The sequence below is a fragment of the Emydura macquarii genome, unplaced genomic scaffold (genome assembly GCF_026122565.2).
Source record: "Emydura macquarii macquarii isolate MOO-44397 ecotype Brisbane River unplaced genomic scaffold, CSIRO-AGI_Emac_v2 contig_2365, whole genome shotgun sequence".
NCBI classification, from domain to species: Eukaryota; Metazoa; Chordata; order Testudines; family Chelidae; genus Emydura; species Emydura macquarii.
Window position 1 is genome coordinate 3,692,967 of NW_027132502.1, and position 26,225 is coordinate 3,719,191.

At 43.3% G+C, this 26,225-nt stretch overlaps 1 protein-coding gene across 1 annotated transcript in view; it reads right to left on the reverse strand.

Annotated features, from left to right (window-relative positions):
• Positions 1-20,007, reverse strand: part of PDE6D (phosphodiesterase 6D) — a 44,284-nt gene extending 24,277 nt beyond the window's left edge. Inside the window, exon 1 of the mRNA XM_067561032.1 lies at positions 19,784-20,007. Coding sequence (XP_067417133.1) covers positions 19,784-19,833 — 50 coding nt within the window. The 5' untranslated portion in view covers positions 19,834-20,007. The remainder of the gene's footprint in view (positions 1-19,783) is intronic.
• Positions 20,008-26,225: the final 6,218 nt, after the last annotated feature.

Genomic DNA, 26,225 nt, shown 5'->3' on the forward strand with positions numbered 1-26,225 from the left:
ACAAAACTTTGCATAAAGGCTTGATTAATGTTTGATTTATAAATCCAGAAGAGCCATAATCTCCACAAATACTGTTTTAGTAGGCTGTGATACTCGGAGCAAGAATTCTTCTGGATTCTCTACATCTGTCATCAAAACTTCTAAGCAATGACCCTAGCTTTAGAGGAAGGCTAGTATTTCTATTCCCAGGAGGAAAAAACAGCAATATGGTGCCATCTCAGAATGCCAACTGGCTCAACAGCATTAGGTTCTTCATACTACCCTTTCTTTGGATTGTCTCCCATAACAAATAGTTTCCCTGCAGTTCAGATTATCTGTCCATAGCTCAAAGTAGCTCCACATACCGGATACAAGTATTATACAGACATCTATGTTTGTAAAGCACCATGTAGATTAATGGGGGTTTATAAATAATTAACATTAAACATTAAAGAGGTTATTAGAGTAGAAAACAGTCCAACCACCCAGGTTACCACTTTCAACTGGATACCAAATGTTTATGAATTTTACTGTAGCCCATCAGTTAGCAAAAGACTACACACTCTAACCCTCGGCACAGAGACACATATTCCTTCTTTCAGCTGTACCACAGAGTGGTCTTTTTATTATATATCTGGTAAAAATATCTTAGCAACTGTCAGCAATGTGATGCAGTTGCAAACAAGGCTAATATAATTCTGGGGTGTATTAAGTGGAGTGTCGTGTGTTAGACACAGGAGGTAATTGTCTTGTTCTCCTCAGCACTGGTGAGGACTCAGGTGAAGTACTGTGTTCAAGTCTAAGCATCACATTTTAGGAAAGATTTGGACAAATGTGAGAGAGTCCAGACAACAGCAGCTGATACTGTTGATAAAAGATTTAGAAAGCCTGACCTATGAGGAAAGGTTAAAAAAACTGGGCATAGTTAGTCTTGAGAAAAGAAGGGGAAGAAACCTGATAATTCTTCATATATGTTAAGGGATGTTATAAAGAGGACGGGGCTCAATTGTTCTCTCTGTTCACTGAAGGTAGGACAAGACATAATGGGCCTAATCTGAGATCTAGATTAGATATTAGGAAAAGCTTTTTAACTATAAGGTAGGTAAGGTCTGCAATAGGTTTCCAAGGGAGGTGGAAGACCCATCATTGAAGGTTTTTAAGAATAGGATGGACAAACACCTATCAGGGATGGTCTAGGTTTACTTGGTCCTGCTTTAGTGCAGGGGCTGGACTTGATGACCTCTCAATATCCTTTCCAATCTGACATATCTATGATTCTGTGACCTACAAAACCATAAAAAACATGAAGAGGCACATATAATGCAATCTAGAAAGACTACTTGTAAATCCCGCAGAGAGATGCTGTTAACAGAAGAAAGATTCCCTCCATGGCAATGTTCCCATAGCAATATGTGTACTGAGGGAATAGAGAAGAGGAAGGAAAACGGTTTACTCACTGTAGCAACAGTCTCTTTTCCCTTGATGAAAATTCCCCCTAGCGACACACAATACATAGGAAGATATTACTGTGTCAGTGAGACAGTGGAAATCCGGGCAGGAAGATTGGTAGTTCTCTGCAGTAGCTTGGCTCCAATATTGTTCACAACTGAACAAAACAAGTTTCTTGGCCATCCAGACTCTAAACCTTTAAAAATCAGCTAGTTTCAAAATCTAATCTCTTAGTAATCCTGCTTTAGTGCAATGACAAAATCAGGTTGCAAGTATGCCAGATGAAATGTAATAATTCATGCTCCTCACTCCACTTTTTGCTATTACTTACACACTGAACATGTTCTAAGATGACTGATCTTGAAACTAAACCATCATTTCTTTTTGACCCTAGCTAAGCTTAATATTATTAAGATTAATTTCCTTTTTATTTCCAGGGTTCTTGTCATCCTATGTTACCTATAAGTTTCTGATGGAGAATTTTATACACAACCTTTACCCAAGAAATCAGTCTGATATATTGAAACCTCCAGAAGGGGAAATGAGTATGGTAATGTGATTTGTCTCCTTAAACAAGTAAGAAAATGATTATGCATTGATCAAAGTGCTAAAACCTTAACACACAGCAGTCCTTCCATCAGAGGATATTTTTATTATTAAAACAGTCTATTGTTCGTTACTGTGGCTGGACAGAACAAAGCCACCGCCAGTTGTTCTAGCTGGACTACAATGAAAGTGCCTACAGTGATCTACAAGAAATGTTAGCTTGTATGTGCATATGTACAAACTCATATTCTTGGTTTTATTTTCTGAAGTACACCAACCCCTATGGTTTAGTTTGTGGATTAATGTTTGTTCAGTTGGTGTAAAGTACCATACACAAGGTATTACTAAGTCATTGGGAAAACAATCTCAATCTCTGTTGTTGAACACTAAATTCTCCCTTCATGTAGCAAGCAGCACATCCACAACTTTGCCTTCTACCAGCTTCCACAAACCATGTTATGTATAGAACTCCATTAAAAATAGAGGTTACTTGTTCAAGAGTCACCTCTGTGTCTATCACAAGTGTGAACATGGCATTCCTGGTGAACAGCAGAACTGCTTTGAAAAGATATGTCTGTTGGGGAGTGCATGAGAAATCTTGTGCAAAGGTGACATTGTGCATGGGAGTCCATCCTGCCCCCAACCGCCTCAGCTCCTTCTCCCTAATGGAAGTCCTGATGTTACACAGAACTCGGAGGAAGAGGAAAAGATGGGTGGGTGAATGTGACTGCAGAGGCGGCTCTTGAAGAACAGTTACTGGAAAGTAACCTCTCCTTCGATAGCCTCTGTCCATTCCCACTTGTGAGAGATTGGCAAGCAGTGCTCCATCAGGAGGATGGTGGGTGCACATTTCTTAGCTAAATATGGACTGTTGCATAGCTCTCCCAAACTGGGCAACAAAGCATGATGTTAAATCCAGAGAGTAGTGACTGGTGAAGATGTGCACTGAACTCCAAGGTCATGCTTTGCATGGCTCCAGCAGGGGAACCTGCCTAAAGCATGCCACAGATTATTGTGGTGGCTCTCGTAGAATGGTCCTTTAAAACCACAAGGTACTAATTTCCTAGCCAAGATGTACAAATGTTCTATACATCTCATAAGCCAGTGAGACTCCATTTGGTAATGGATTCACCCTGCATCTATCCCTATATGGTATAAATAACCTATTGGTTTTTCTAAAGAGCTTGTTCTTTTCCAGGTAAAACACTCTCTTTTACCTCCAGGGTATGGAGAAGAGTTTTTTCTAGGTAGGAATGGGGTCTGGGGAAGAACACAGGGAGGGAAGTACATTGAGACCGGTAGAAATCTGAGATCACTTTAGGCATGAAGTTGGAATGATGTCTCATGGTGACCTTCTCCTTATGGACCACAGTACAGGGTGGAAAGGCCATCAAAAACTTAAGCTCACTCCTCCTCCTAGCAGATAACTGCTGTGAAGAAAGCTATTTTGATCAATGAAGTCACAAGAGGCTGTGTCAGAAGCTCACAGGGATAAGATTTAGGTCCCTAAGGGGGGCCAGGGGAACATATTTACCAAAATAAAACAATATGGAGACTGTAGGTTGAGAGAAGATGGGTTTGTTCTTAATGTAATTGTGATGAGCAGCTATTGCAGCCATGTGGAGCTTTAAGAAGATTAAGACTAAGCCCCAAGACTTAATGTGTAGAAGATATTCTTGGGCCGCAAAGACCCCTAAGATCAAAATGGAGTGAGTCCTTTACCAGTGGCCCAGACAGTAACCAATTTCCATTTTTGTTTATAACATTTAAGGGTGGATCCCTTCCTGGACTGTAAGAGGATGGCCTGAGTCCTCTACGAGCAGAACAGTCCACTTTAGTCAGTAGGTTGATCTTCCACTATGTAAAGTGGAATGTCTTTCCACTGGGATGCAGAATCCTCCCTTGCTGTTGAGACAGGAAGTCTGAGGACAAAGGCAATGGACAGAGTGGCTACCTGGCCAGCTGCAGGAGTTCTGGATACCATTGCTGATGAGACCACACTGGGGCTATTGGAATGTTTGTTCTGTACAACTTGATCTTCTTTATGATCAAGTATCAGGGGAATAGGAATAAAGTTGGTGGCTCCAGTCCAGGTGAACTGTATCAGAGAAAGCTTTTGTCTTTGGGTGATCTTGTGCAACAATAGGCTTGGCATTTAGTGTTTCATTTTGGATGTGAAGAGGTTTACTACTGGGCGGCCCCATCTGTGAAATAGTGTGCTGGCCATGTTGATTTCAAGGCCCAGCTGTGCACTGATCCTGACTTCTTCTGCTAAATGACTCTGCCTTCATGTTCTCCTTCCCAGCAAGGTAATGAGCTACTGGGTGGATCTGTTTTCAGATGCATCACTCACAGTTTTCTTGCCTCCACTCCTAAGAACTGGGAACATGTTCCACCCAGTTCATGGCTGTGGTCATATGCTCCTGTATTACATGAGGCGGCAAGGAGGGCTCACTGCACTGCCCTGAGATCCAGTATGCTGGTATGGTGTCTGGACTCCCAGGTTTTTGGTCAGTCTCCTTTGAAGGCCGTGTACATTAAAAAGCAAGATGACCTAAATATGCTATTACAAAGAAATTTACAGGTCTTAAACAAGATGGTTTGGATTATTAAGGACTGTTCAATATTTGGAGAAAAATTGGAGGCAATGTAGTTTTACTTAAAGGAAAATCCTTATAAAGAGACAGATAAGTGCCATCTGGATCTAAGGAGCTTCCATTTCTGTGGTTCATTCTGGTTGGAATAGTATTAGTCTTTCCTACTACCACCCTCACCTTCCATTTTCCTCTCTCTAAACACCTGAAGGAGATGTCATTAAGTTAAGCAGACTACCAGTGATTGCCACTAGAATGTCTAATCCTGGTAGTTTTATGTAGAACCCAAGAAATGCCTTTATGTCATACTTAGTCATAACTGACATTGGATGTATTCCTTGCAACATATACAATGAATAGGATACTTAATGTGAATAGTATAGCAAACACCAAAGGCTAAGCTAACTGAAGGCTTGAAAGTATTGTCCACTGGTCAGATGGTAGACTCTTTTAGTATTTACAGTTGCACTTGATTGTGGTTCCAGGAGACTCTTGGTACATTCATCCACCTCACCTGCCTTGACGAGCCTATTTTTGTGACATAGGAGACCGAGAGATAAGCATCTCCTTAAGATAAATTACTTCCTGCCTAAAAGGAACATGTCTGAGGCATGTCACCTCTTGGTTACCTTCTTAACTCCCAGATCTTGAGAACATACTGTTTAGTATAAATATATAATTCCTTATCTTTTACTGAACCTTGCTCAGGACCTGTCCCACAGAAGCCTAACCTCCCTTTGGATCTTCCTACCAGGCTTCTTGCCTGTTTAAGCCCTTTCCCAGTGCTCTCCCGGGAGCCTGATCTGCACTATAGATTTTTCTTCCTACCCCCTCTGCACTTTCTTCCCTGCTGAGTTCCCTCCAGTTCTGTATAAAATCCATGTGCCTAATGATCCTTACCTAGCTCTGCCCCCTCTGTCCAAGAGGAAATCAATCACAGGTGCACTAATTAGCACTTACTCTGATCATTTGTTAGACAAAGCATTAAGACCTATCACATAGCTGTTCTGAGGCCTTTTGTTTTCCATTGAATGTATGCTACTGAACAGGAGTAAGAGGTACCTGTTTATCATGTGAGTCTTACAACACACAAGTTGTTTTGTAAAACATCACTCATGCTACCAATTTCTGTATAAAAAGAGCCTTATTTGGAACACTGTTATTGAGATCCAGGAAACTGGCCATGTTGCAATATAATTTGTGGCTTAAGATACTTCTTAGGTCCTGTGTCAGATAACTGCGGCACAAAGTCTCGTCTCAGGACCCTAAATGGATCCACTGGAGTATCAGGCTGTAGGCACTGAGATGCCAGGACAGCCTAGAATCTCAAGGGTACAGTAGCACCTCAGAGTTATGGACACCAGAATTACAAACTGAGTAGTCAACCACATACCTCATTTGGAACCAGAAGTACACAATCAGGCAGCAGCAGAGACAAAAAAAAAAAAAAAAAAAAGCAAATACAGTGCTGTGCAATGTAAACTACTAAAAAAATAAAGGGAAAGTTTAAGAAAAAGATTTGGCAAGGTAAGGAAACGGTTTCTGTGCTTGTTTCCTTTAAATTAGGATGGCTAAAAGCAGCATTTTTCTTCTGTGTAGTAAAGTCTCAAAGCTGTATTAAGTCAGTGTTCAGTTGTAAGCTTTTGAAAGAACAACTATAACATTTTGTTCAGAGTTACGAACATTTCAGATTACAGACAACCTCTGTTGCCAAAATGTTCACAACTTAAGGTTCTACTGTATCTGCTTCCTAGTGCAAGGAGTAAAAGTGCAGCAGATTGCACACTGGGTTATGGCGTGGGTCCCGCTGAAACACAGGCGGTACTGGACCTGGGCTTCAGTTTCAAATACGATACCAAGGCAGGAGGCACACTTCTTGAAGCCCTTGCAGGGTCTGAAGCACAACACGGTCCTGGGGAGGGGCCAAAGGCTCCAGGACAAGGGCAAGCTATGTAGGCTAAATTAGTCTATCCTACTCCACGCAAACTATAAGAAAATACTAATAAGCTATACTAAGGGAAGATCTAGCTTGAGGACACACAGGCGAGTTCCATTCACTGCCACCCCAAACAGCAAAGATATTGAGAGGATGGGGGGCACACTCCCTTACATAGAGCAGGGTGATGACATCACCCTTGTGCTCTTCCAAAGGATATGGCAGCTTTGTTTAAGCTCAATACCAGTGGCACCACGTCCCACAAGCGTGACTACACAGAGGCCCTCAAAGAAGAAGAAAATGATTAGTGGAAAGGAATACAGAGACTCAGAGGGATTTCACCAGGCTTTGGAATCATCTATCTCTAAGTGAGCACTTCAAATCCAGACCAGGTCAGTAATCATCAAAAGTCATTGCCATCTGAAGACTATTGGCTTATAAAAAATGAGTTGGCAAGTCTTAATCCAGTTCTTAGTAGACAGGTGTTCATACACAGAAGTCACCTCTAAAACTGGCATTAACTGCAATCTTTGTTGTTAGTTTCAACAGAGAGGGAAAGGAATGAAAGGTCACAAATGAACTCTTGCATTCCTAGATGCAATGACATGGTCTATACTCTCCCTGTTCTGTGGATTGAGGACTTCAGTCTCCCAGCATGTCTTATCAGTGCTACACTCACTTATAAAAACATTTTCCCCCCAGTAATTGAATTAAGTAAGGGCTATCTATATTAGGGATTTTTGCACTGATTTAGCTACTGATGATTTGAAATTTGGGTAAAATGCATCAATGCAAGCCCCCCTTTACATCAGTGCAGAACATCTACACTGGAGCTCAGCTGCAGTGTAGTTACATTTGTGCAAAAATCCCTAGTGTAGACAACCCATGTCTCCCAATCCAGTTTTCTAGCCTGGCATGCAGTCCAGGAATACACACCAATGGCAGGATTGCAACTCTACATGCAAGCTGGTAAAGCATGCCAAATGATCAAAGCCACATTTTTCCAGGCGTGTGTTGTGTGTGTGTTTTCTACAGTAAGCAATGCGAACAAGTTACGGATTGAAATGAAATGCTGAAAAGTACTCATTCAGAACTCAGGATCTCAGCTGCCTTCGCAGCAAATGCCAGCTGCAGCCATCAAGGAAAGGGTGTTGCTACTGCATACAGTTGTTAATTAGTCCATAAGGACTTTTGTTTGTAACAGGAGTGAAATCTAACTACTGCACAAAAGAAATCATATTGGCCAAGCAAAGCTCTATTGTCTTTTTCAAGACTACAGCAATGATTAGAATATCTACTCTAATATATTTGTAACCAATGGTTGCCAGGACAGCAGACACTTGGTTTTGCTAAAGACAGTTTACTACAATCAGATATGTTATTCTGTGAACAGGAACAAGTCTAGAGAATGCAGAAGGTTCTGGAGAATGGAACCCAGTATCCTTGAAACATAATTAAAGAGTCACAAGTGGATTTAATCTTATTGAGATTTTACAGTAAAAGTACTTAGCCCTGACAGTAACACTGTGCATTTAATAAAAATAAAAACTCAAACCAGCCAGAGAAACTGCTAAGGCAAGCACTTTCATCAAATCTACATTGACAAACACAATCATATGCTTGCTGATGCAGCACAACAGGGAAACAAACTACCCTTTTTTGGCATTATAAATTATTCTTCTGATGCACTATCCACACAGACAGCATTGGCCTGATTTTCACTGCAACTGTGGATGCTGAGCATCTCTTAAAGTTAAAGCAGGTGTGTATGAGGGAGACGTGTACCTCAGACACGCAGAGAACAATCGTAACAGACAGAATCCTTGTGACTAAACATGCAGGCCAATAGCATCTTCATTTCAACTACTACATTTACTACTCAGATGCCTATTCTTCATGAAGAGTGCCACCACCGACCTAGAGTCCTTCTCACTAAGGATACAATAGTGTATGCTTAGGTGGAGGCCCCCTTAACCGAAAGGGCCACTCCACAATTTAGAGTTTGAGGTTCTCAGTGTGACAATATCCAGAATATTAGGCTCCAGATTTGAACTTCTTTTTTAAAGTAGCTAGAATACTGGGAATGTTTCCTAAGGCCCTGAAAGCACTGTTACTTTTGTGGGATCTACAAAAAACATGACATTTTCTTATGCTTCCTCTCCTGACATGGCACAATTAGCTAATTCTCAGAGCTATGAGCAATTTTACTGGCATTATACGATCCTGCTACACAAACAAGAAATAAAAGGCACTCCGGTATCTGTGGTATTAGAAAAAAACAGAAAATAAAATCAGCTGCTGGAAAATGAGAGACAAATAAATTGCTTAACATTAAAGCAATAGGGTAGCCGAGTGACAGGGCTCCACGCTACAATATAAAGGACTGATTCAATTCTCAATCTCTAGGGAGGTGAAGAAGAAGAGTTCAAGGGCCTGGTCTACACTTAAAACTTAGGTTGACATAGTTATAGCACTCAGCGGTGTGAAAAATGCACACCCATGAGAACCATAGCTATGCTGACCTAACCCCCATGTAGACACAGCTATATTGAGGGAAGAATGCTTCAGTTGATCTAGCTCCACCAAGTGGAGCTCTTACAGCTACAGAAAAACTCCTTCCATCATTGTAGTCTGCATCTATGAGCTTACAGTGGCATAGCTATGGCACCACATGTCGCTATAGGGCCTGTAAGGTAAATACAGCCTTGGTGTCTGAGGTCTAAATGGGGAATAAAGGCAGATTTGGCAAAGCACTAGGGAGTGATTTGACAGGCAATTGCATGAAGGAATTAGCAGTGCATATGAACCAGAGAACAGTGAGGGTGAAAGAGGAGACAATGCACATAGAGGAGAAGGGAACAACAAGAGAATTCAAAGGTCAAGAGATCCATTTTATATTTATTGTACTTTAGAAGTAAAGTGTTAAAGTACAAGAAAGAACCCCCTACATTTGCAGCTTTGTATTAATATCTTTACACATTAATCACAATAAGATGTTACTGAGTCTGTTATAGATAGGGAAGAGTAAGTAATTAAGGAAAGTAAGTAAGTAATTGAGGAAACAGCTTCAGCCAAACACTGAAATTGTAAATAACTGTAATGTTCAGGTTGACTGCTTTGGAGTATGGCAACAAGGATTTGCACTGGGTTCCTGCCTGATGTTATGTATTAACAGCTAAGGCCCCAGTGAGCTCTGTACAGGTGGAGCCATGCACATATATGAAGCCCTGTTGATTTTAATGGGATCTGCCTGTGATGAGATCATTGCAGAGTCAGGGCCCAAATGAATACCACCTATTAGGAATTAAAACTCAAAAACTGAGCCTTGGGACTCACTGGCTTTCAGGCCAAAATAAGTAAGCCTCGAGCTCTGAAAAGCTGAAATGCAAAAAAGGTATTCAAAGCTAAGGTTGTATTAATGTTTACATTACAACTCCTTCCTTTCACATGCCTGTAACCTTCTGTAAAATTCTCTTATCTGGCTGAAGTTTTATATGATAGATAGTAATGTAGTATACAGTATGAAATTCCACTAAAATGAATTAAAATACTATCTGAGCCAACAAAATAATAAAAACACTTTTAAAAACCTATGCTAAAAAGGCATTATGATTGTAAAGTCAAGCACTCAAGTTAGGAAATGCCAGAATGAAGGCGTGATGCAAACAATTCAGCCCCCTTTTGCACGTGTTATGGTACTATCCTTAATTATGTGATCACATACTATTTTTTCCATTAAGATTCCTTACTCATTCAATGTATTACTTGTACCAAAGGTAAAATTGGATCCTATGTGTGCAATAATGGTGGGATGTGAACACCCCACATTTCATCAGGGAAATCGGGGGTTAATTCCCTGGAAGGGAAGCCAAGCAGTTACTTTCCACTTAGTAGGAGAAAATTTCACCTGGCCTCAGGCAGGTGGGTAATTCAAAGAGGAAGAGGAAGTTGATAAGAGCTCTCTTAGAAAGGAATGAGGGTGGAATGGGGCTGGGTGTCTGCCAGGAGAACCGGACTACTTGCCTACTAGAGGACTGCACCTAGGACTGCAGATAAGACTATTTAATTCCTTGGTTTTCCTTTGTTTATGGTAAAGACTGAAAGGACCCACCCAGCCAGGGGACTTGCTGCAATAACCGGGATGCTTGAATCTCTTCCCTGAGAAACAGGCCAGGGCCTTAAGGAGATGGGGCTACAATTTTCCTTTGGGTTTTTTGTTTTATTTTGTGGACTAATGCTACAGCCCTAGCCTAGCCTTGTACAATGAGATTTGCATTTCCTTGCCTGAATGTTTAAAAACTAGTATTATAGCTAAAGAATCATATAAGGAGACTGATATACGCTCTCAGTAATTGTGAGCTAGTTCATTTTCACTTCTCAGAAAACAAATCAAGGTTTAGTGGGGTTTTTTTCCCTACAAAGCTGAGTTTAAAGTCATTAAAATAGTGCAACAGAGCTCAATTCAAAAGTGCCTAATGAATTAGAAAAAGTCTGCACAGGAGAAGGAAAGCAGATAAAGTCATTCCATTCTGGAGATGTTAAATGACTATTTCCTCCCTTGAATTAGCAGTGTAATTAACTATTAGCATGTGTCAAATGAGGATAGTACACTACAGCTGGGGCTGCTTTTGTAGTTAGCATAAACTGGAGTCAGAGATTGTCCTTTTTTGAAATTTGAAAGGAAATCTGTCCTCTAGAAGAAGGAAACTCAAACTTCAAAAGGCCACAACTTGCAGATAGCAAAAAAAGCTAAAAATATAGGAATGCTATGAGAGAGTTGTGGGAGAACCAGGTCTTTGGCTCCTAAGAGTTCACTGTGCCTACTGCTAGTCCCCACACATGATGTCAGAATCCTTTTTATGATATCACAACTGGTTGCTGGGGAAATGACTGTCCCCACAGACGATTATAACTTCATGCGGGGAATAAGCAACAGCAAGAAATGAGCACTTAGATTTTTTTTTTTTAAGAAACCTTGGTAACTATGAAAAACCACATGACCACCAATTTAGAGATTTAATGGGAGCACACTGAGCTGTCCTACAGGGAACCACAATTCTTCTAATCCAGGAGCAAAAGTGCATATTTGACCAGAACTTTAGAGGCAACAAGCTCATTTTTGGAGAAAAGCCCTCCTCCAGGTGAGCCAGAAGTAGTGTTGATAGGTTCTAGGAGAAGCTGCATTATCCCCTGTTGGTTGAGAAAATGTCAGCCTGACATGAGGCTGTGTCAAGAACACCTTAAACCAGTGGTAGGCAACCTTCGGCTCAAGGGCCACGTGCGGCCCATCAGGCTTCTGAGTGCGGCCACGAGACATTTTGTTAAAAGTTGCTCACACGCATGAAAGAATCATACAAGAAGTGCAATGATTTGACAATTTGTTCTATTTTTTAGCAATTAAGGATTTTTGTAATTTTTGTTATTGTAATTAAGTAATTTTGTAATTAATATTAATTACATAATCTACTGAATTGATTGATTTAACTAAATTCCTTAATTTAATTCAGTTCACACATACCGTATTTATTTTTTAATATGGCAACACTGCATGAGCCACGCTTCCAGCTTCAGTCTACTAAGCACGGCAGTGTGCTACTGCCGGTGGTTGTGCATGGTTGCGCTTACCTATATTATTTTTGCTAGTAATCTGCCCTGAAGTTTATCATGGATCGCTTTGTGTTTAAGTGGTGTGATAGAGACGGAGGAGAATCAAGTACAAGATCAAAAGGTACAGAGGAAAATGTAGCCAAAAAGAGGAAAATAGATGATGAGGGCAGAACGGTAAAAGAGAGCTGGGGGCTGGCTTATTTTGTTGTTGAACAGAAAGGGAAGCCATTTTGCTTAATTTGCACCAAGGTGATATCAGTTCCCAAAAAGTACAATGTTCAGAGACATTATGAAACATGCCATTTCTCTCATGTAGCGAATTTTCCAGTAGGTTCTCCCCCAATGTGCTTGACAACTTTCAAATCTGAAGGAAACCATGAAAACACAGAAGCAGGTACTTAGATGAGCATTAAATGAGTGACGCAGTGACTTTGGCTAGTTTTTGTATTGCTTTACTTGCAAAAAAATGGAAAGCCATTCTCAAATGGTGAATTAGTGAAACAATGCTTTATCGAATCTTCAGATGTTTTATTTGATGGACATATGCTCTGATCAAGGAAATGAAGAATATGATCCATCAGTTCACATGGAAGTGCGGTCTACACTGGCAGAACGTTTTGAGAACCGCTTCTCTTCTCTGAGTGATCTGAAGCCCTTCCTCTCATTGCTTTCAAATCTATTTGAATTTGATTTGAGCCAAACTGTCATAGTATATCAAAGGCTTGGGGTTGATAAAAGGAAGTTTGAAGAGGAATTACTTCACGTTCATGCTCTGGATGAAGACTAAATTAGTAAAAGTTAAAAGAATTGCTATTTTGTGGACACTATGACATTATGTGGACACATTATGACCATAACACTTTTTTGGGCAGGGGGCACTGTTTCCTCTGAACTAGCCAGGGCTAACTTTAAAAAATGAAAGGACACCCTAGAATCTGATAAAACTGCTGTTCCTGCATTCTTCACCAATATGCTCCTTGACCTATAAATGTGCAAAATGTGTTTTCTGTGTGAGTTGAGTAACAGATTACTGACAAACACTGCACAAGAAACTTTTGGCAGAGCTGGAACTAGATGACCGGTATGAAGTGGTAGATTTTTGTATCTTATCCATCATAGTGCTTGTATAAATTGACTAAAATTTCTGGGTCAAAACCTGGCCTCTTTGAAATCTCTAAGAGTTTTGCCACTGACTTCAACGGGGCAGGATTTGGTCTTCTGCATTTAGTTAAGTAAACTGTACAATGAGTATAACTTGCTCTCCTTGGTAAGGTACTTTGAGCCTTACAGATGACAAAGTGATATATAAGTGCAAAAGCAGCACTACTGTCCAAAAATGCCAGATAGAATAAATACAACAGAAGTTCTGTAACTAGGCTGTGAGGCAGGCATTTAGCCCTTTTAAATCTATGTATGTAGTAAAGTAAGTGGTACGTGCAGCACAGCTTTGGCTATTTAGGAATGTGCTTATCTTGTTGGGATGCATTTAATGGAGCAGAGCACCACAGAAGCCACAATTAGGTCAGCCAGAACACCTTCCCCCTTTCCTTTTATCTAGTGATCCATCTCTTTCAATTTTTAGAAATTGTCTCCATTAATCTGCTCAGTGTGTCTGTCTGTCTTTAAAAAAACCACACCACTGGGAAATTCTGAACCACAATTTCTTTCAAAATCAGTTAAGGCTGCTGCACTGTCACTTATCTCCACTTACAAAACCCAAGCATATAAAGACAAGCAAACACGGTGAAAGACTTATGGTCCATTGTCAGACATTCAACTGGCCAGCATTTCTGTGTTTGGATGTAATAAATAGCTTTTGAATGCTGCATGAGATCAATTCTAAACTTCAGGAAATGTTCTAGGCCCCAGTGGACAGATCCCTATTGACTTTGGTGAAAATTTGAAAACCAGAAGGGGGGAAAAAGAAGTCTGTCTAGAAATCAAAGAAACCATTAATACCATTCAGCATAATAGCACCTTTGCTCTGCCCATCCTCCTAATACAGTTGAACAAGTTGATGCCCTTAATGACTCTTCTCCAAAAGAGAAGAAATAATAATGGTAGGCATAGGATCAGCGTGCCTCCATTCCACCTGACTGGGAGAGAATAGGGAACAATGACATAGGGGGCACAGAGCCCCTGATGTGGGGAAGGAAGAATGGGGAGGTCCTGATATTGGGAATGGAAGTACACTGAGCTCAGAGCATGGGGAAAATTGGGGCCCAAGAAGATAGAACGGGGACAAGGGAGCACACAGCCCCTGGTATGCAGGAGAGAACAGGGGACATATAGCCTCCAAGCAGGTGGTGGAGGGAAGAATGAGATGGGGGGCATGCAAAGCCCTTGCACGAGGGAAGAAGTATGGGGGCTGCAGGAAGTCCTTGAAAGAGGATGGGACAGTGGAGCTCTGTTAGAGCTTGGGGGTCAGCAGGGGGATAGAGAAATACACACAGCCACTAGTGTGTACGCACAATGAGCTATGCCTACAGAAGCTATGAAATGTGCAGTCCCCCTAGTTATGTCCTTACACTGCCCACATAAAGATTAATTTCACTACAACACCTTAACTGATTCAGAACCAATACTATTGTCACTTGTAAATTCAACAAGTATTTGTTCCATAAGTCCTGTGGACTCTGTCTACACATTGACGACATAACTGAACAGCCTCAAATGCAAGCCTACATACATAACTTTACCCAACCCTGATAACTGTGTTGCACCTAGCACAAGTAAATAAAAAGTAAGACAAAGTAAGGTTTAGAGTATCTTTAGCTATATTTGCTTGCTATTGTCTTGGATAGTTACATTTAGGAACCTTGACTAAGCTATAAAACAAAGGGGGGGGGAGGTTTGGTGTTTTTTGTTTTTGTTTTTTTACTATTTTGGATTAAGACATTACTAAGAGCAGCTCCTAAGAAGATGAACTGTGGTCCCTTAAGACAATGGTTACTGTACTCTTTACTAAGGCGACCCACTGACTATATTTTATCTCTCTTTTTGGGGGGTGAGGAAGGACCAACCATTACCTCTGCTTCCCCAAGACCCCTTGCTCTTGCTTACCAACCCTGCCCCCTCCTACAGCCTCAGCCAGCCCCAGTCTCTCCAGGGCCAGGCCACAATCTCTACAAGATTGCTGGCTGACTGCTCTCTGGCTCCCGCCACTTCCTCTGTGTTGCTACTGGGGCCACCTGGATCCTGGTTGCTCTTCCCTTGGGCAGCAGTAGAAATGCAAAGAAAGAAGCAGCAAAGCCAGAGGGCCTATAGTCAGCAGCCTATCCCTACTCCGCATGTGCCCCAGAGGCTCTTCCCCTGTGCTGCTGCTGCCCGGAGGAAGTAAGAGTATAGGCAGAAGCTGGATAGCACCTCTGGGGAAAGTGGGACCCACTAGGGGGCTGAGATCCACCATTTGGGAAATGCTGCCTTAAGAGTCGAACATGTTTGGTCATGGATTGCGGTGGTTGAGCTATCTGATTAACAGTACAGATGCTGCCAGTAAACGGAAGGATAAACAAAAATTTGGCTATAATCAACTTGTTCTTAGGTGTCCCATGTCATTTATTACTTGGGTATTTTACATTAGGAGGGAGAAGAAGAGATGTAGAGGGAACCTAATAGAGAGATTCCAAATTACCAAGGGATTTGATAAAAGCCAATTTAGAGAAACTGTTCAATCACCAGGACATAAGTCACAGAAAACTGAGTTTTCCTTTAGTTCTCTGCTCTTGTATGGGAAAGATTGCTAAATATACATTAATTTAAATGTCTTTAAAGTACTTCCAAAGGTAAGATGGCAGAGCAAATATTGAAGGATATTCTGTGACAAAGGTAAATGAGGTTCAGACACACATGAAGGGGACACTCAAGTAGGCCTATAAGGCTCTTTACTGTCCAGAAATCCTAGTGCCTTCAGAGTCTGTCCTGTAGCTTCTCGATAAGATATATTAGGCACTTATCCTGCAAATACTTAAGCACAAGCTTAACTTTATGCATGTGAGTCAATGAATGCATAAGTAGTTTCATACTTGCAGAAATGGGGTCTTGACTAGTATTGCAAAAAGGCGTATAGCTTCAGTTACCTACAGAACTAATGTCCTGTTGAGCATGAGGCAACTAAACTGCTTTCCCAAAGCAAGGACTAGCTTGAGGATGCTCTTTATAAGTGTAACAGGATCGCTGGCTACAGCGAAGTGCCTTCACAGAATTTATAAACAGACTAAGCTGTTAATCAGTCTAGTTTCATTTACAAGAGATAACAAGCTATCAAACTGCTCGCTGGCTACAGGTTTTCCATAATTTACTAGGTACCAAACCCACAAATTGTACAAGTTGCATCCAGAAAATGTGGATTGGTGCCATATAAATACCTAAAACACAGGTGAGATTACCCATGTCGATCCTCAATTTACCTGAAAGTCTTAAATACTCAAAGTTTAAACAAAACAAAAAAAACCCATTTGGAAACAAACAGAATAGCAAATATAGGCCTGCAAGAGACTGGAGTAGATGATTCTGGCTTTAGTTTTATGGACTCTACCCACAGCATGTTTTTGAACTATTGTCATACAGGAAGGAAATCATGCCTTGCAGCCACTGGAGTCAGGATAAATTTCTACAACAGTTTAACTTCCACAGAATACTGTTCTGATCAGTTGGAAAGCTTGCATTTGGCTTTTCTCAAGAACCACAGGTAAACAGAATCTGACTGAGGAAACTTTATCCATAGTGAACTAGACTTTCAGTTAACATGTCTGTTCCATGTAAGTTAAAGCAGGCTTTTTAAATTATTGCTTACTGTTTCAATCAAGTTCTCTATCCCATAAACTCATAAGAAAACCAGAATATCCATGTCTTAGGCCTCATCACACCAGTTTCACATGCCAAAAGCAAGTATAGCTTGAAAATAAGTTCTTTCAAGTTCCTTTAAGTTGAGGGAATTGAACACCACCTCTCCATACCGATAGTTGCCATCTCTCCTAGAATACAAACTTAACAGCATTTCAGGACTTTTTCTCCTCCTATTAAGGAAACTAGATTAGCAAAATTGCTTCAGAGTCAGTAGCAACTTGCTGTTTCTTTAAAATGTTTTCTAGAATGTGACCTCTCTTTTTAAAGAGAAAATCCTAAATTTGAGCTGATCAAATGTTGCATTTGGCTGCTCTACAAACTACCACATTCTGCGCATGAGTAGTTTCCTGTGTAAAGGATGCAATTCCTCAATGTTTTCCTCTGGGATGTCTATTCATTCACATGAATTTTTTATTTACTTGATGACCCGTCAAGACAGTTCTCCAATTAATGATGAAAAGAACTGCTTTAACTCTCCCTTTTTATAAAAAGTACCATTTGTGAAATCTTTGCAGAAGGTTCTCCTTGTTCCTTAGGCCTAAAGATCTATTATGTCAGACAACAGCCTTGCAAATGAAGACTAGATGGTGCTTCTTTAAGTACCTAAATCCTGTTTTCTAACCAGCCAAAGGGATCACTCTCCATGTGATACTTGCTTTTTGTCTATTCCCTCCTCGGAGCATTATAGAAGTTTCAGCCCTAAGACGTTGTCACTTCCAAGGAGCAAATAACAGAAAACTGAATTTGTGTTGTTCCCACATGACAGTGCTGAGTATCATCATTAGGCTGCTAGGCTGGCCCATAATCTGCATTAATGTTAATTACATTAGTCCTACATGGTCTACTGGAGCCAGACAATTCAATCTTACATTTGCATATGCAGTGGTAGTGTAGCCGTGTCAGTCCCAGGATATTAGAGAGAGAGAAGGTGGGTGAAGAAATGCCTTTTATTGTACCAACTTCTCTCCCACCAACTCACCCACCTTGTCCCTCTCACAGTTGCATAGCATCTTCCCTCCCTAAAAATGAAAAAGCTTGTTACTATTTTAATTGATCAACTATACACAGGGGTTATTTCATACGTCACTGAAATACAGCTGCTGCTTAAGTTTCCTAGCCTGCAGAAGCTGAAGGATGGAATAAAAATTGAAGGATAGAGTTTATGCCCTGTAAACGTCTCAGGTCTCCAGCTAGTAGGAAATACAGAAGAGTCTAACTTGTTAACTTGAACTTGTCTCTAATAGCTGAACTTCTCAGCCTTCTGCTAATAATCTTCTTGATAACTGAAACATCAGAGCTGCATATACAAGAAAGAACTTCCAATGCTGCTCTCTGGAAATAATTTTTTTTTTAAACGCCTGATTGGGGGAGGGAGGAGGGAGTATTCACTATTTAGAAGAGGAGGGAAAAATACCATTGTTCCACAGGGAGAAACATCTGCTTGCCCTCTGAGGGTAGCGATTTGCCTAAATTCAATATATAGCAGCTCAGAACATCATGCCACAGCTGTAGAGATTATACACATATCAATGCAGTGAAGTCTAAGCAAGCAAAGTGTCCAAAAATACTACAGTATCATATTAGATGTTTCTTCCACTTTTGCTCTCTACAATTTGAGCAGTAAGTAGGGTTTCCCCTAGTGCCTAAAGGTGGGGCAAGACCACCCTTCTACTTTACATTCATTATACTGAAACATGAAAGTTTTTTAAAAATAAACGTACCCTATTTCTCCTACTCCTTTCTCTCATTCACAGACATACACTCCCCTTTTGATGGAATCTTTCCACCCTTTACTAAAATCCTGGGTGGGTAGGGAATCCAGGATCTCACTTCTCCTTCTAGCCCAGATTTACTGTCTCTTTCACATACACAACCTTGAGTTCCTAGTTAGACAAAGTCAAATTGAAGATGACCTTTATTAAGAGTCTGCTAGAAGATCACCAGGTACCATATTAGAAACTAGGTACACCAGGCAGCCCAGAAATAGCAAGACATACCCTACCCCACTACCTGTTAGTCAAGAGGTAAGGAGCTTTTTGGTCAGTAAAAGGAACAAGGTCCATGCTTCTGGACTTTGAAATGAGGCGTTTCCTTGCGGAGCAGATGGAGGTCCTAAAGTGGCAGCAGTGCGCTGGAACATGCAGTGGCTGGAGAAGAAGGGATGTGACAGAGTGGAAACAGCTGTGAGGAGGAAGTGGGTGCAGTATTCGCTGGAATTAGCCCGCATGCACACACCAGTCTGCTCTTTGTCCTCGTCCAACCTCTGCAGCTCAGCGCAAGGGACACAAACACCATCCCAAGGGGGGGAGAACAGCGAGGCCTCCCCAGTAGCAACTGCTCCCTGGCCCTTCAGGGCCCTCCCGCAGCAGCTGCTCCCTGGACAGCTCCCTGCAGCTCCTCCACTCACCCCGGCAATGCAGGGGCAGGGGCAGCCTCAGGCCACCAGCCTGACAACGGGGGGACGGGACCGTGCAGCTGCCGGGGCAGAAACCTGCCCGCCGGTGCAAAACGCCCGGCGTCACCCAGCAAAGCGACAGGGGCAAGGCGGGGCAGAGCCCGGGGGGGAGGGGTACATCCCCCCAGCCCCCTCAACAGCCTGGGGGACCTCCCCCTTCCCCCACCCGCCCCACAGCTGGCCGGCGCCCTACGGGGGCTCCCTGGGGGGGTCAGGACAGCAGGATCTGCTGGGGGGGGGGGCGCTGCACCGAGAAGGGGGGACTGAGCGCGCGGTGACACCAGCTGCCCCCCCCCCCCAGGCAAGGGGCCCCCCCCCGTGGGCCCGTGTCCCCTCCCCCGCCCGCCCCGGCCCGCCCCCGGCGGATACAGCTTGAATCCCCTCAGAATCTCCTTGGCCCGCTCGTCCTTGGCCGACATGATCCCGCTGCGGCTCCGCTCCGCGCCCCGGAGCCGGGGGGAGGGGGGGGAAGGGGAGGGGGCTGGGCTGGCTCACGGGTCTCGCCGGGACAGCGCCGGGCGTGGAGGAGGGAGACAGCGCCGCTCCGGACTCGACACACCCGCCACTGTGTCCGGCGGCACAACCAACCCGAGCGGACCGGAGCCGCCCCGCCCCTGGGGAGTGCCGGCCAATCGCCGCCGCCGTCCCGCCTCCTCGCTCCCGATCGACAGCAACCACGGCCAATCAGGCAGCGCCGTCCCTGGCTCCCAGCAAGGGAGGCTGCGCGGCGGTCGCTAAGGTGTACGCCCCAGCAACCTGACGTCGCCGAGAGGCCGGGCCCGGAGCTGCAGCTGCGGGCATCGGCCACAAGGGGCGCTGCCGGGCAACTCCCCCAAGCGCCGCTGAGGCTGCTTCACTGCGCCCCCTGCCGGTTGCAGCATTGGCCGCAGCCGCGGGGTGAGGGGGTGACCCCCAGCCCTGGGGCCATGGGTAGGTCCCTGCTGCAGCCCTGAGGATAACACAGATGGTTGTGACACCTCCCCCAGCAGCCTGCACCCATTACCCTGGGCCCCCTGCTGCAAGGGCACAGTTCCCCGACCCCCACATGCATTGTCAAGCCTAAGCTTGCTCCAGCCAAGGGCTGGCCATCCCCCACCCCAACATAGGCCAGAGAAGGCAGTTCGCATGTCCCGTACCAGGCCCTACTCGGTGTGGTGGCAGCCCCTATACGGCCAGGCCCTGTGCCAAGAGACGGACATGCCTCTGATTGTGCCTTTGCTGCTACACTACGTGGGAACGGCCGGACTGCATCCATCTAGTCCAGTGGCCTATCAGATGTGACAAAGAAAGGTGCCAGAATCCAGCAGTGGGTAGCTCTGAAGTAATCTGCCTTCCCACGGAAAGGTTTCTCCTAACCACCACGAGCTAGGAGATTGGCTCATGGAAGCATGAGGGTTTTTACAGTCCTGTATCTGCTCAGGAAAAGGACCTGGGCATCGCTTCGGATCAGTGAGGACCGCTGCTCAATAGGCAGGTGTTGTCAGAAAAACAAAGGACGTTAGGGATGCAGAAGGAATGGGATGGAGAATAATATGGAAAATTTGCTGAAGCTGTTATGTAGGTCGATGGGGCAGCCGTCTCTGGATACTGTGTGCAGTACTGGTCACTCCATCTCCACAAAGGTTTTGAAGAATCAGAAGGGCTCGGAGAAGGAAAGTGAAAATGACCAAGGGCTGGGAAAATTCTCATCTGAAGAGAGACTGAAAAATTGGGGATTGTTTTCCATAAGAGAGATTCATGACAAAAGTATATAAAAGAATGACTGCTTTAGAGAAAGTGGATTGGGAGTGTCTGTTCTCCTTGTCTCATAGCACGAGAACAAAGTTGATTACATTGAAAAGTAGCAAATTCAAAACAAAATAATGCTATTTCATTCAATGCATAATTAGACTGTGGACTTCACTGCTACACGATGTTGTTGAATGTTAGTAAAATTCAAAGAGGGATTGGATACTTACATGGATAACAAGAATAGCCAGAGTTATAATCGCTAATGCAAACAAAGAATTTTGGAATGGCTAAAAGCTTCGTTTTTCAGGGCCTAAAGCAATCTCTAGTAGAGATTAGGCTGAGATTTTCCTGAGGTCAGACTCTCCCACATCTGCCTGTCGTGGGGTTCTTGCAATCTTCCCATGAGGCATCTGGTGCTGGCCACTATCAGAGACAAGCAGGTACAACCCGGGGTGCACTGGCAATAGTGTTGCAAACATCTGCAATGGCACTTGTATATTTGGTAGCTGAATATTGCGCACTGGTATGGAGCAGATGCAGCCACATACGACTTGTTGACATTCAGCTGAAGACCGTGATGTAGCACATCACTGGAACTCTTAAGTTGACTCCAACTCCATGGCTACCTGTTCTGTCTAATGTCATTCCCCCACCGATACACTGAACTGCTACGGCACTCTGTGAAGTTCAATGAATCCAGGAAAACAGATGTCTTCCTATCCACCAGGACCTTGGCAACACCCCCACCCCAACACCTTAAGTCCTGCAAGCCTTTCTGGGAATATTGTCTTAGCCTCATGCAGTTAGGCAATGATCAGAAGGGGGCTTGGAAAGCAGATTGGGCTAAAGAAGACCTTAAAAGAAGGTTCCTGGATTCAACCTCCCACAGACATCCTGGTCAACTCTGAACCGAATCCGAACCAACCATGTCAGATGCGGACATTTAATGCACAAATGGAAAATCAATGATTCCCTGGCATGTGAGTGTGGCTCCCTACGACAGACTGTCACATAGATCACCACCTATTGCCCAATTTTTAAATATGAAGGAGGTATTGCTGGAATAAATTCTGCCACTCCTGATGTAGCTATCTGGCTCAATCAACTTCAGGTGGAATTGTAATTGCTGCTCTACACCAGTCATATAAAAGAAGAAAAAGAAGAAAGAGACAAGCTAGAGGATTAGATGGACCATGGGTCTGATCCAGTCTGACAATATTTAATTACATTTAATTTTATTTTTTGCGTTTACTGTTATAACATTGGACATTCTTGTTATCTATATACATCTCTAATCCTGTTTTGAATCCTAATAAGCATTTGTCCTCAATAACATCTTGTGGCAATGTGTTCCACTGGCTAATTGTGCATTGTGTGGAAAAAAGTATTTCCTTTTATCAGTTATGAATTTGCCACCTTTCCATTTTTGCATTGATTATCTCCTTATTCTTGTATAAGGAAGGGTGACTAGAAGAAGGTCATGATGTAGAGTCCCATATCATCTACATAACCAATGTGAGTACTCAGGTGTGATACGATGGGATATTGGTCCCTCATTGTCCAGTTCCCTACTGGGAGACTTTCCCAGCGTCTCTGATTCCACTTAAATCCACTGAGGGCTGTTATAATTTCTCCTGATAACATGTGCAGCCCTTAGGCCAGATTCATTCCTATGTAGCTGTTGAAATCAATGAGATTGAACTCAAGTGATGAATTTAATCTTTGGTGTCATGGGCCTAGCTTTCTGCAAGGTCAACAAGAGTCCTGTAGCACCTTAAAGACTAACAAATTTCTGTGGGCATAAGCTTTCGTGGGCTGCAACCCACTTTGTCAGATGCACCTGCACCATGAAAGCTTATACCCGCAGAAATTTGTTAGTCTTTAAGGTGCTATGGGACTCTCGTTGTTTTTGCTGTATACAGACTAACACGGCTATCCCTCTGGAACTTTCTGCAAGGTGTTTCTCCTGCTGGCTTAGCTTACGCATGCAGGTTAACTTCTGTGCTGCACGTACTCTGGCTAGGTTTGAAAGGGCCAGCAGGACAGGAAAATTTTAAATTAATAATTCATTTTCTCCGGAACAGAAGTGGCCCTTCTCTGCACTAGAGGAATTTAACATTTATGTCTGTGTAACAAAGAAGATTCTGGGAAAAAGTCTCTGTGTAATTTGCACATCCCATGAGCCATACTGGTCTTTAAGTACAACAATTAACTCTTCTCATGAACACCCCCAACATACTAATACAAACCATTAATAAATCACAAGAAAAATGAATCCATCAGATGACTGAAAGCATAATCCAGCCCTCATCAAAGTGCCTCATAACAGCAATGGCTAGTAATTACTGCCTCATCAACACATCCACAGCCCTGCTCTTCAAAAATCATTCCCTATCCAAATGATGAGTATGGGAGAATCCTATCAGGGATGGTCTAGATTTACTTGGTCCTGCCACCGCACAGGAAGCTGTACTTGATGACTTCTTGAGGTCCCTTCCAGCTCTACATTTCTATGATTCTATGATAAATTATCTTAATAATAAAAATAGATAGCATTTATTTCACTAATACGTATGATCCAGGCCCAATTCTACACCATGGGTTTGAAAGTGTGTGAACGGACCATTTTCAGTCTGGGCAGCAAGCCAAGTGCAGGCTGTGCTAATAAACATATTTTGGTTGAGTTTTTATTGGGTTTTAGATAGCGTATAATTACAAATCAAGCGAAGGAAGAGGGGATGCAGCTTGCCAGGAAGAAAGAACTGACGGTGAGAAAAGAGAAGGGAAGAAAGGCAGACGTGAAGGAGAAAATGAATGGTCCAGCCCATGTGTGTTCAGTGAATGAAGATCATGTCAAGTGGAAGAACGATACTGAGGTTTACGGTATACAACAATGAATTATAAATGGCAAGGAATATGATCACGGCTTTGATTCTTGGCTGCATTCAAGCTCCTGTGAGATAAAGTGACCAGAAAACAGCTGGATCTCCACATCTGGGAATTCCGCCAGTGTAGGGGTGGTTCCCAAAGCCTCATAAGGTTGGCAGAGTGATCCTATGCTTCTCCTCTTGCAGCCCTGGCATAGAGATGCGCTGGGGGGAGCCCTAACAGAAAGAGGGGGCATATTGGGGGGCAGGAGGGGTATGACCAGAGCTCAGAATCAGGGCCCATATATTTTCCAGCCAACGTCCATAAATTGAGCCCTTTATGTGCAGGGTGCTGAGGCTGTCCTAGCTTTTTAGCCACAATGGATGCACAAAAGAGCCATTGTCTTTGAGAGTCAGGGAAGTCTAGAGACCTGGTGGTCACTCCTGGCATGTGGTGTGCCTGGGACCATCACTTGGTGAATGAGAGACATCCTGGGGCACCTCTCCCCTCAAAATCCCTTGACATAAATAACAGCCTTGGGTGCAACAGCTTGTCTGTCCAGCTGTATATAAATTGCTGTAAGCCCCACTGTTTTCTCACTCTGCTTTGCATTGAAAGCCTTCATCTTTGCTTTTGCTTATATTAAACAAAGTACAGCAGGAACTTATTATTATTGCTACACAGGCACTGAACTGTCATGGCAGGTCATCAGAAAGCTCCAGCTTCCTTTCAGGCTCCCAAAAGCACACTCCTGCGCTCCTGCACCTCTCGAGTGTATGGCTGAACTGGTATTCCTCCAGGTTTGTGTAATCAGGGAATGGTTTCATGAGCCATATGGAAAAGTGGATGGGCAGGGTCACCCAGCGATGCAGTGGGGATGGAGACATCACATCTGCCTCAGCCATCTCTTGACTGCTCTTTGAAAGCGCCAGCAGAAACCTTTCTTTCCAAGCAAGACGTGAGAACTGAGCGTCCCACCTGGTCTTCATCCCTGGGAAATTATGGAAGCTTCCCAAGAAATTATGGGCATCTGACCACTTCCTCCACAATACTATGAAGCTCCCAGAGGGCCATTAAAAATCTTCCATAAGGCACTGTGTCTTGGAGGCTTGCTGGGAACAGTGGGATAGGTAACCTGAGCACAGTGCAAGTGAGGACATAGAATGAAACTGCAACCAAAACAGCACAATTAGTGTGGCCACAATGCACCATTATTATTTACACTGACGCTATCTGCCTGGTTCAATTACCAACCATACAGTTCTCTAGAGTAGACACAGTCCAAGGCGCCATCTACACTACAGATATAACCACGTTGAAACAGTTGCAAAACAGGCCATGGCCCCAGTGTGTCATAACCATTTTTTTTTCTTGCCTGTATGGACAGTAAAAACACGTTACAGTCACGTTAGGGAATCACATTTTCACCTGGGTGGATTTAACAAGCCTAAAACATGCCTCAATATTATTATTTATTATTTGAATGATTGTAGCAACCCACAATGTTCTAGGCACTTTCCACACATTTAATAAGCCACAGTTCCTGCCCCAAGAGCTCTCAATCTAAGAAGTTGAGCAACTTACAAAAGGTGGAGGGAAACAACATACAAAAATATCCATTTTCCCCACAGGCCATTACTCATTGGCAATGTCTTGTAAGCATCATGGAAGAAATAGGTCTTAAGCAGGAAAAGGGACCGGCTTAGGAAGTGTGTTCCATGTATGAGTGGGAAGCATGGGAGAAGAGGCAAAAATGGTGCAGGAGAAGCATGCGAATGAGGGGCTGAAGCTGACTTTATTGGGGATATGACACAATCAGAGACAAGCAGAGAAAGGCAGTGCCGTGAAGATCCTTGAAGGTGAGGACAAAAAGCTTGAACCTGATGCAATGGAAACTGGGCAGCCGGTGGAGAGGTTCAAAGAGAAGGTGTCTTTCCATCCATTTCAATGGGCTTTGGATCAGGCCCTCACACAGCTTGATGTGATGGCTCCATGACCTGGCTAACAGTCTCCTGACTAAGCAACTGTCCAACTGCTGTACACGTTCTAGAACTTTCCCCCCAGGTCTCTGTGGCCCCATTGCCCAACTGACTGGTGACGTTACTACAGATTTACAGACGGGCTCTTTGCCAGGCACCAATGGGAAACAAGGTGAATTGTCCACTGTTGAAAGAGGACCCCGGCAGCGCTGCGAGCGGAGGAGATGACGTGA